General features: G+C 53.0%; 2 protein-coding genes across 3 annotated transcripts in view; one reads left to right on the top strand and one right to left on the bottom strand.

Annotated features, from left to right (window-relative positions):
- The first annotated feature begins 124 nt into the window (after positions 1–124).
- Positions 125–1,678, top strand: TMEM81 (transmembrane protein 81). The gene is made up of 2 exons (XM_059487735.1): positions 125–188; positions 963–1,678. Exons 1-2 carry the CDS (start codon positions 125–127, stop codon positions 1,676–1,678), a joined length of 780 nt encoding a protein of 259 aa, XP_059343718.1.
- A 2,253-nt stretch (positions 1,679–3,931) lies between these two features.
- The window catches only part of CNTN2 (contactin 2), a 30,321-nt gene continuing 23,074 nt past the window's right edge, over positions 3,932–11,178 (bottom strand). The window contains exons 14-23 of one of the 2 annotated variants that reach the window (XR_009419905.1): positions 10,236–10,356; positions 9,744–9,902; positions 9,484–9,633; positions 8,924–8,994; positions 7,992–8,226; positions 7,162–7,277; positions 6,641–6,831; positions 6,361–6,473; positions 6,107–6,275; positions 3,932–5,420 (exon numbers count right to left, since the gene is read on the bottom strand). Coding sequence is in view for 1 of the 2 variants with exons in the window: in XM_059487825.1 (XP_059343808.1) it covers positions 5,311–5,420; positions 6,107–6,275; positions 6,361–6,473; positions 6,645–6,831; positions 7,162–7,277; positions 7,992–8,226; positions 8,924–8,994; positions 9,484–9,633; positions 9,744–9,902; positions 10,236–10,356 (1,431 nt within the window). In the remaining variant the exon portion in view is untranslated. The remainder of the gene's footprint in view (positions 5,421–6,106; positions 6,276–6,360; positions 6,474–6,640; positions 6,832–7,161; positions 7,278–7,991; positions 8,227–8,923; positions 8,995–9,483; positions 9,634–9,743; positions 9,903–10,235; positions 10,357–11,178) is intronic. The other variant, XM_059487825.1, reaches the window with a different exon arrangement.

Here is an 11,178-nt window from a genome sequence, read left to right as displayed (position 1 = left end):
TTTTTCCCAGGTGGAAGGATTAGATCTGGTGGGATGTCAGGGACATCCTGAAGGACCTGGAAGATTCATGGAATGATTCCGGGGGGTTCGGAGTGCTGAACCCAGACACAAAAGCACCTGGGAGATGGAGCAGAGCCCCATCGTGGTGGTCCTGCTGTGTGCCCTGTGCATTCCAGCAGTGCTTCCCTTGGAACTGGGAATGGAGCTTCCCATGGAACCGGGGATGGAGATTCCTTTGGAAATGGGCTTGGAGCTTCCCTTGGGATCCGGATCAGAGCGTTCCTCGGGATCAGGATCAGAGCCTCCCTTGGGATTGCACTCAAAGCTTCCCTCGGGATCAGAGCTTCCCTCGGGATCGAGGTCAGAGCTTCCCTTGAGACTGTACTCGAAGCTTCCCTTGAGACTGTACTCAAAGCTTCCCTTGATATTGTACTCGAAGCTTCCCTCGGGATCGAAGCTTCCCTCAGGATCGGCATCAGAGCCTCCCTCGGGAGCAGGATCTGAGCTTCCCTTGGAACCGGACTCAGAGCTTCCCTCGGGATTGGAGCTTCCCTCGGGAGTGAGATCAAAACTTCCCTTGGGATCAAGATCAGAGCTTCCCTCAGGAGCAGGATTGGAGCTTCCCTTGGAACCAGGCTCAGAACTGTCCTCGGAACCGGGATTGGGATCCAATCTTCTCTTGGAACCAGGCTCGGAACTGGGATTGGGATCCGATCTTCCCTTGGAACCAGGCTCGGAACTGGGATTGGGATCGGATCTTCCCTTGGTACCGGGGTCTGAGCTTCCCTCAGAAGCGAGATCGGGATCGGAGCTTCCCTCAGAACCAGGCTTGGAGCCTCCATCGGGATCGGAGCTTCACTCAGAAGCGAGATCGGGATTGGAGCTTCCCTCGGAAGCGAGATCGGGATCGGCGCTTCCCTCGGAGCCTCCCTCAGAACCAGCATTGGACGTGACTCTCCCGCCAGGCATGGAGTCCATCCCGCTGAGGCTGAAGCCCATGGTGCTGGTGAACTCCACGCCCTGCAGTGTCACCTGCGGGCTGGGCGTGAAGCAGGAGCAGCTGTGCGAGGTCAGCCCGGCCGGGGATTACCGCAACTGCTCCCTGGTGCGCTCGCGCTGCCTCAGCGATTGGATCTGCGGCCTGCAGCACCTCAGCGTTCCCGAGGGAAAACCCCTCCAGCTCACCTGCCTCTCCCAGGACGCCGCCAGCCTGGAGGGACCCAATTTCGGCTACACCTGGAAGTTCGCCCGGGGGCTCATCACCACCAACGACCTCCTGTTCCATCCCTTCAGCAATCCCAGCCGTTCCCTGAGCTTCTCGCCGGTGCTGGAGTCGCATTCCGGCACCTACCGCTGCGACGTGCAGGTGCTGAGCTCCTTCCAGCTCGTCAAGAGGATCTACTTCGGCCTCAGGGTGATCCCCAGGGATCTGGTGAATCTGGACTTCGAGAAATCCCTGACTTGGGAGCAGCAGCTGGCGGCCAAAGGGTTGGAAGTGCCAGAAAACGCCACGGGGCCCCGGGAGCGCCGGGAGCGTTTTTGGGAGAAGCAGTGGTTTTCCGAGGTCGTGCTGGGAATTGGGAGCGGGGTGATCATGGGGACTGTGTTTGGCCTTGGGCTCTGCTGCCTGGGCAGGATTTGCGGGAAAAGAGCAGCACGAGAAATGAACGGAGATTGACGCAATTCCCCGTCTTTGGCTCTTTGTTAGGATCAGGAATTCAGGGTGAGAATCTTGGGATCATCCATTGTTGGGTTTTGGTGATCCTTCCAACTCAGGACATTCCATGGATCCCATCAGTATTTATTGAGATATTTAGAATTTATTTGCAACAGACACAGCTTATTATTGAATATTTTTGGCTATTTTGGAGCCTGGATTAAGAATTCAGAATGGGATTCTTCAAGTCGTCCACAGTTGGATTTTGGTGATCCTCCCCTTCCAATTGTGGACGTTCTATGGATCCCATAACTATTTAACGGGCTATTTGAAATTTATTTGCAAAAGACACAGTTTATACATTTATACTTTTGGCCACTTTGGAGCCTGGATTAAGAATTCAGGAATTAAGAATGGGATTCTTTGGGTCATCCACAATTGTATTTTGGTGATCCTCCCTTTCCAAAATCCACAGCTGGATTTTGGTGATCCTCTCCTTCCAATTGTGGACATTCCATGGATCCCATAACTATTTAATGGGATACTTAAAATTTATTTGCAATAATTCAATATTTATTATTGAATATTTTGGCTGCTTTGGAGCCTGGATTAGGAATTCAGGAATTCAGAATGGGATTCTTTGGGTTGTCCACAGTTGGATTTTGGTGATCCTCCCCTTCCAACTCGGGACGTTCCATGGATCCCATAACTATTCAATGATATATTTAGAATTTATTTGCAAAAGACACAGTTTATAAATTAATATTTTTGGCCACTTTGGAGCCTGGATTAGGAATTCAGGATGGGATTCTTGGGGTCGTCCATGATTTTTCCTTTCACCAGAATGACACAAAAATCCTTTGATACCGAAAAACATGGGTATGGAGGGAAAAAATTTTATTTATTTAAATGAAAACCAAACCAGGCACTTCCCAGAGCTGATTCCCAGAGGGTTTTTTTCACCTCCTGAACATGGAAAAATTGGGAATGACCCATCACAGCGGACTGGGAGTTAATGGTCCAGAGCTGCCCCATCTGCAGGAGCCTCTCTGCTCTTTGTCATGGAAATTTCAGTGTCTTGGGCCCAGCTGGGATTCCCAAATCCAGCGGGATGAAAGCTCCAGCTCTGCTGGGGGGGGTCAGAGCGGGAGCCAAAAATCTCCTTCATCTTTGGATTGCGGGGTTTTGTAATTTCTGAGGGGAGCCAGATGCTCAGAGCAGGGAAAATGAATCCATAATTGGAGTTTTTATTTGGAGACCGAGGGCTGGGACGGCCACTGGGGTCCAGCTGTCACAAAGGGCCTTTAATGGGGTTTTTTTTAGGGGGTTCTCTTTGATTTTTGAAGGGATATTAAGGTTTGGGGGATGTTTATCATAATAGGGGAAGGAAGGGAGAAGGAATGAAAAAGGAATAGCAGAGGTTGGTGCAAGTAGGGAAGTAAAACCCCTTTTTATCCCTCATTTTTCCCTTCTCTCCCTGCAAAACAATCTTTTCTTAATCGCTGCCCATGAATTCCCACTGTAAAGGGCAGAAAATTAGGAAAAAATGTCTCTCTGCTCTGAACTCCGGGACCTTTGGGATCACCAGAGGCTGGGGTTGGCCAGGGCTCCTTTCCTCTCTCTATCCTTCAAACTTCCCTCTCTCTATCCTTCACTCCATCCTTCCTTCTCTCCGTCCTTCTCATCCTTCTTTCCATCCTTCCCTCTCTCTGTCCTTCAAACTTCCCTCTCTACATCCTTCACTCCATCCTTCCCATCCTTCATCCTTCCTTCTCTCCGTCCTTCTCATCCTTCTTTGCATCCTTCCCTCTCTACATCCATCCTTCATTTTTCCCTCTCTCCATCATTCCTTCATCCTTCCCTCTCTCCATCCTTCCCTCTCTCCATCCTCCCTCCAAATCCCCCGAATTCCACTTCTCTCCCTGGCCCTGCACACCCTTAACCCCTGGGCTGTATTTTAGGAACCTCCTGAGAGGTTTTAAGGAGGATTCCAAGCCAAAAACGCAGATCTTTGTCATTTCCCGAGGTGCAAATGCTGGATTTGGAGGTGCAGATCCCTCCCCGTGGCTCTCCCAACCCTGGATTTACAGAATGGCAGAAGGGACTGCCCAAAACAGGGCTTAACAAAGCCTGAGCTGCCCTGTCTGGAGAGGGATTTCCCTGCCACCACCTGGGCTGAAAATTGGCATTTAAAGGGAAAACTGCCCATCAGGGCCCAGCCAGGAAATTCCAGGGTTGGGATTGCCCAGGCTGGCACGGTTTTGTCTGGGATTGAGGAATCAGAGCCAGGGAAAAGCCCTAAAACCCGCCTTGGGATGGAACCAGCAGCAACACCAAGCAATTCTCGTTAACTTTGGTCAACTGCTTTACTGGGAGACAGAGATTTCAACAGGCAACATCGATTCCCAGCCAGTCCTGTGGGTGCTCAGCTCAGCATTCCTGCTTTTCCCAGCCTCTGGAGTGGAGGGGGCTCCTCAGCATCCCAGAATTTCCTTGGGATGTCCGGCAGCCGTCGGAGCTGGAATCCAGAGCCTCTTCCTGGCTGCATCTCAGCCTTTGCAGTCCCAGTCCAAGCCTGGAATTTTGGCTGGGTGAATTCTCAGTGCAGGGAGATGAATCCGAGTCCAATTTTTCCTTCTTGTCCCAGTGGTGGCTTCCTGGAGTCTCCCATTCCTGTTTTAATTTTGTCATTTTTTAAAAAAATTCCTTCTTTAAGCCCCTCTGAAATTGGATTTGTTGACACCTCGGGTTTTAGGCAGAGCTGCCCAAATTAAGGATTCTGGGAAAGGTTCCCTTTTTCCCAAAGAGGCAAACAAGGTGACAAATCCACCCCAAAAGCACGTGGGATATGGGAAAACACGGAATTTGCACCTCACAGCTGAGACAAGCACCAGGCTGGGGCTGCAAGTGAACACCAGAGTAGTAAAAAAAGCTTTTCAGGCTGGGGCAGAGCTCGTCCCTCCCGTGGGTTTTTCTCCTTGGGCTGGTTCCTGCAGGATTTGGTTCTTTCTTGTGGGGAAAAGGGATCAATCCCATCCCACGAATGCTCCGAGCTGGCTGTGGTGGGATGGGTGTGGAACATGCTGCTCCCTGAACTCCTCAGTCCCCGTCCCCCCCACGGAATTCACTGTACAGAGTTAAAAAAAAGGTCAAATTTAGCAGTCTGGTTATCTCATACATGGCTTCAGTAAGGCAGAAAACCTATGGATACAGTGAGGGCGGGGGCAGCTGGCTGCAGAATTCCCGGAGAATTCCTCGTTTTCTTCGTTTTCCTTAAAAAACATTTAATCAGTTAAAGAGACCCATGTCTTGTATGAAAGCTTTTGTTCCTCAAAACCAAAAAAAAAGAAAAGCTGTTTTTAATTTCTTCCTCCCTTCCAACCACGTGGTCCGGTCTTCCAATCCTCTCCCTGCGGTGCTGCCCCGAAGTGGGATTGGTGTTGTTCCCATGGAATTTGGTGTTGTTCCCATGGGATTGGTGTTGTTCCCATGGAATTTGGTGGTGTTCCCATGGGATTGGTGTTGTTCCCATGGGATTGGTGTTGTTCCCATGGAATTTGGTGGTGTTCCCATGGGATTGGTGTTTTTCCCATGGGATTGGTGTTGTTCCCATGGGATTTGCGTTGTTCCCATGGGACAGGGAGGAGCCGAGGTCAGAGCTCCAGGGAGCTGATCAGGGCCACCATCAGCAGGGAGTTGGTGGTGACGACCACGACATGTGGCGCTGGCCTCATCCCTGAGTCCTCCACCATCATGCTCGTCCCTGGAAAAAACAGGGAATAGGGAATTAAGGGAGGTTTTGTGGGGTTTTTGGTGTGTTTGGTGCTGGTGAAACTCCTGGGAGTGCTGGGAGCAGGAATTTGGGGGTGGGTGCTGGGAATTTGCCCCTGGATTTGGGGAACTCGATGGAGCTGTGGCCCCACAGAAATGGGGTTTCACTCTTGGTGGAAAACTTAAATGGTTTTTAGGTGGTAACTCTTGGGAAGTTGGGAGTTGTGGGGCCTGGAGGCTGCAAATCCTAAAGCTGGGTCAGGCTGGAATGGGTTTGGGGAGAATTCCTGTGAGTGAATGGCACAAGGGAACTAAAGGCTGATTCCAGGAGAAAACAATTCCAGAAAGGACCAATTCCAGAAATTACCAATTCCAAAATCTGAACCTAAAACCCGTGGCCCTGGAAGGGGGAGTGGGTGTGGTCAATGGTGTGGGTGTGGTCAGAGGGCCAGGTGTGGCTGGAAGAGCACATTGGAGGGTGTGGTCAGTTGAATGGGTGTGGTCAGTGGGGTAGGTGTGGCTGGAAGAACATATTGGAGGGTGTGGTCAGTTGAATGGGTGTGGTCAGTTGAATGGGTGTGGTCTGGGTGGGTGTGGTCAGAGGAGCACATGGATGGGTGTGGTCAGTTGAAGGGGGTGTGGTCAGCAGGGTGGGTGTGGCCAGAGGAGCACAGGTACCGCTGTTCCTGAGGATGTGAACTTCTGCTGGAGTCCCGTCCCCGCCGGGCCCGGTGACCCTGATCTGGACGAAGGCGTGAGTGAAATCCTCAGGGATGGGGATGTCGATCTGGCTCTTGCTGGCCAGGTACAAGGTGGGGGCCGAGTGGGAATCCTGCCTGTAGAGCATCTGTGGGAACAGGGAATGCTGAGCTCCCATTCCCTGTGACTTCCTTGGCTCACCTCCAGGAGAGTCCCAGCCTCGCTGGCCTCACCTTGTACCCCGTCACCGCCGACTCGTCTGCCTTGGCCACCACGGGGTCCCACTTGATGCTCACTGTGGAGCCGGAAAAGGTCCAGGAGATGTTCCCAGGTGGCCTTTTTGGTGCTGAGGGATGCAAAACCAGACAGGATTGGGTAAATCAAGGAGGGAGGAGGAGAAGGCTGTGCTGGTCCCAGCCATCCCCTGAGCTGTCACCATTCAGGGGACATCAAAAGATCAAAGTCTGGGGGGTTTTGGGGGATCCTGTGGAAGGCAGAGGGGTCAGGGCTCACTCACGAGGTCTCGCGGTGGTGACGTTGGTGGCAGGGCTGGGGGGGCCGGTCCCTGCCCGGTTGTAGGCTCGCACTGACACGTGGTAGTCGGTGTTGGGGTTCAGGCCGGTGACATGGGCCGATGTCACCAGCCCCGCTGTCCTCACTCTGTCAGCCGCCTCCTCCTTGTCCCCGTCCTTCCAGTACCGGATCTGTGTGGAAAAGGACGGGATGGGTTTAGGAAGGAGAGATCTGAAAATCCCAAATCAGCCCACCCTGAAGGAACTTTGGGTGTTTGTTTCCATGTGTTTTGCTTTGTGTGCGCCCAGGAATGAGGCCAAGGCCTCCCAGGAAAGGCAGGCAGGAAAAATGGGATGATTCCCTTTAATCTCTCCTGAGAGAGCAGTGCCAGCCCCATTAGAACCATGTGGTGGGAGAATTATCCCCCAACCTCTGGAATCAAAATGCTGTTTCCTTTCACCTCACATAACCCGGGGGAATTTTCCTTGCTGGGGTCCCCCATTCCCATTGGAATCTCCTACCTCGTATCCCAAAAGCACTCCGGTCATTTCTCCCTGCTCCACAGGCTCCCAGGACACATCCATCTCCGAGGACAGGACAGACTTGGCAATGACCCTGTAAGGAGCTGCTTTGGGTTCTGAAAGAGAGGAATAAAATCCTTTTCCTGACTTTGGGCCCATCGGGAACAAAAGGTTTTCCCAGAGCGTCATCCCCTGGCAGACAGCTGGTGTAAGGGATTTAGGGACTTAGGGGGACAAGCAGGGCCACAGCTGTGAGCTCTGGGATCCGTGTCTGCCCCGAGGCTGTGGGGCAGCCGGGCTGGGCTTAGCGGATCCTCACTCTGGAGTTTGGAGGAGTAGAGGAGCCAAAGGAGTGTCTGAGCTCCTGGATGGACACGGATATACAGGGGTCTGGCTGGGGAAAGGCAGTGGGTTGGACAAAACTGGGAATTCTGAGTCTGTGCTGTTGTGGAATGGTTTGGGTGGAAGCGACCTTAAGGCTCTTCCAGTGCCGCCCCTGCCATGGCAGGGACACTTCCCACTGTCCCAGTCTGCTCCAACCACCATCCAGCCTGACCTTGAACACTTCCAGGGATCCAGAGGCAGCCACAACTTCTCTGAGAATTCCATCCCAGCTCCCCACCCTTACAGGGAAAAAATCCATCCCAAATCCCATCCATCCCTGCCCTCTAGCAGAGGGAGCCATTCCCTGTGTCCTGTCCCTGCATCCCTTGTCCCAAATCCCTCTCCAGCTCTCCTGGAGCCCCCTCAGGCACCGGGAGAGGCTCTGAGCTGTCCCTGGAGCCTTCACTCTCCAGGTGAACATTCCCAGCTCTCCTGCTGCTCTTTACCTTCCTCTGCTGAGTACACAATGGCCGTGAGGCTCTCGGGGCCCTCCCCTTTGTTGTTGTAGGCCCTGATCTTCACCTCGAAGGGGGTGTAGGGCGCGATGCTCTCGTTGTGGTACACGAAGTGCAGCGACTCCGCGTGCGGCACCCGCGCCCTCAGCCAGGCCTGGCTGCCCTTCCTCCGGAAGGACACGATGTACCCAAAGCCCTCCCCGTTCTGGTAGTCGCGCAGCGTCGGCTGGGAAGAGAGAGAGAGTCTTGGTGTGTCCAAACTGGGATTTGGCTTATCCAAACTGGGATGGTGGTGCTGATTTCCCGAAGGAAATCTGTGCTTGGTCCATCCAAACCAGCCCTTGGCTCAACCCCATGTCCAAACTGGGATGGTGGCACTGATTTCCCAAAGGAAATCTGCGCTTGGTGCATCCAAACCATTCCTGTGTCCAAACTGGGATGGTGGCGCTGATTTCCCAAGGAAATTGCACTTGGTCCATCCAAACCAGACCTTGGCTCAACTCTGTGTCCAAACTGAGACACTGGAACTGATTCCCAAGGAAATGTTGCTTGGTGCATCCAAACCAGCCCTTGGTGCATCCAAACCATCCTTGTTTCCAAACTGGGACACTGGAACTGATTTCCCAAAGGAAATGTGTGCTTGGTCCATCTAAACCAGCCCTTGGCTCAGCTTTGTGTCCAAACTGGGATGGTGGTGCTGATTTCCTGAGGGAAGTCTGCACTTGGTCCATCCAAACCAGTCCTTGGCTCAATCCTGTGTCCAAACTGGGACTGTGGCACTGATTTCCCAAAGGAAATGTGTGCTTGGTGCATCCAAACCAGCCCTTGGCTCAACCCCGTGTCCAAACTGGGATGGCAGCACTGATTTCCCCCCAAAAACGCCACATGGTCCCACCTTGGTGCTTTCCCTGTTCCCAACTCACCGTCCAGGTGATGATGAGCTCGTTGGGAGCCCCTCCGCCGCCGCCGAGCCCGGATGGTGCCACCGTCGGTGCTGTGAGGTCCCCAAAAAAAGCAGAGTTTGAGTTAAAGAGGTGGGAGCGATGGAGAGGACCACAAACATGGTGTGACACCAGATGGGACAGCTCCCAGGAAAGGACTGGGCTCTGTGTAATTCCAGCTTGTGCCTGACCAGGGGATTTAGGGACAAGGATTTGGTGTCCAAGGGGACAAGGATGGAGCTCAAAATCAGGGATGTGGAGGGGAATTTTATTAGGAAGAAGCTGGTTTGCATTTGGTGGATTGGGTGAGGTTCTCCTGCTGTTCTCCCATCCTTTCTGTCCAAGCAGCTGGACATGGAACAAACATTCCCAGCTGGATGCAGTGCTGGCAAGTGCAACTCTAACCCTGCTCATCACAGAAACGGGCAAAAAGATGGAAAATCCTGTGGTGGCCTCAGCTCTGGGAGCTCTCCAGGAGATGATTCATCCCTTGGGACCATCCTGGGCAGGGAAATGGGACCTGGGCTTGTCTCCACACCCACCTGCTTCCTTGGTGCGGATTTTGCTGGAGGGCAGACTGGGCTCCCCAATTCCCAGGATGTTGCTGGCCAGGACCCGGAACTCGTAATCCATCCACGGGATGAGATTCACCACCTGCGCCGTCTCTGCGTTGCCCTCGATGTTTACGGGATCTGTAAAATCCAACAGCACCAGAGGGGAAGGAATAGAGCGAGGAGCAGCACGGAGCCAGGGCTGGCCGGTGGCCTCGGTGTGTCACCGGTGCCACTGTGGGGACACTCACTGGTGCGCATCTGCTTCCATTGGTTGGACAGGAGGGTCCGGGCCTCGATGAGGTACCTGGCGATGGGGCTGTGGTTGTCGAAGCCACGGCTCCAGCTCAGCTGGACGCTGGTGTCACCGATGTCCCTCACCACCACCCCTCCAGGTGGGCCTGGAGGTCCTGGGAACATGGAGAATGTGTCACTGGCTTGGAAAATCTGGAGGTTTGTCACTCTGTGCATTGTGCAAGTCTTAAATTCACATTGGGCCTTTCTTTTCTGGAAGATGAGAAGCCTCACCACCAGCTTTAGCCTCTGGAAAACCTCCTCAGCTTGGCTGGAAAGGTTGGAAAAGACCTCCAAGATGATCAAACCCAAGTTTTGGGTGAAAATAAAACCCATTGGGCCTTATAATGGAATTATTGGGTGTGAGGTGGTAACAGAGCAGCTGATGGCACAGGCCATGTCATTGCTCTGGGTTTGCCAGGAGCAGGGAACGTTCCCACAGGAATTACCTCTGACGGTGAGCGTGGCTGACTCGGACGCGCTGTCCACCACAGTCTGGGCCGTGCAGGTGTAACGCCCCGAGTGCCGCAGCTGCGCGTTGGAGATGCTGAGGTCCCCAATGGCCTCCTTCTGCAGGGCAAGGGGACAGCACGATGGGGACAGCGCCAGAAGGTGACCGGTCGCTGGCCAGAATCCAGTGTGGGGTGGGTTTGGGTGGGTGGGCGGTGGTGGAGGTGGAGAGGAGGGAGATGGGAAAAGATTCCCCCAGGGGTATGGAGCTGGATGGATCCTGGATGGATCCAGTGCTGGCCAAGGCTGAGGCTGTGCTGGGTCTGTTTGGCTTGGGATGGTGATCAATGAGTGATCAATGAGTGATCAATGAGTGATCAATGAGTGACCACTGGGCAATCACTGAGCGATCATTTAGTGATGGTTGAGTGAACATTGAGCGATCATTGGGTGATCATTGAGTGACCAATGAATGATCAATGAGTGATCATTGAGTGACCATTAAATGATCACTGATTGATTGTTGAGTGATCATTGATTGATCATTGAGTGATGAATGAGTGGTCATTGATGATCATTGAGTGATCATTAAGTGATCATTGACTGAACATTGAATGAACATTAAGTGATCATTGAACGTTGAGTGATCACTGATTGATCATTGAGTGATCAATGAGGGGTCATTGATCCATCATTGAGGGATCACTGGGTGATCTCTGCCTCCCTTTATCCACAGGCCTTTCCCTTTCTCCTCCAGTTTAGGAGGGGAATGACCATGGAATCATGGAATGGCTTGAATTGGGAAGGATCTTGAAGCCCATCCTCTTCTACCCCAGCCATGGCCAGCGACACCCTCCACTATCCCAGGTTGCTCCAAGGCCCATCCAACCTGGCCTTGGACACTTCCAGGCATGTGGAATTCACAACCACTCTGGGCAAAGT

Source organism: Ammospiza nelsoni, chromosome 23 (assembly GCF_027579445.1).
Source record: "Ammospiza nelsoni isolate bAmmNel1 chromosome 23, bAmmNel1.pri, whole genome shotgun sequence".
NCBI classification, from domain to species: domain Eukaryota; kingdom Metazoa; phylum Chordata; class Aves; order Passeriformes; family Passerellidae; genus Ammospiza; species Ammospiza nelsoni.
This window is presented reverse-complemented; position numbering and strand designations above follow the sequence as displayed.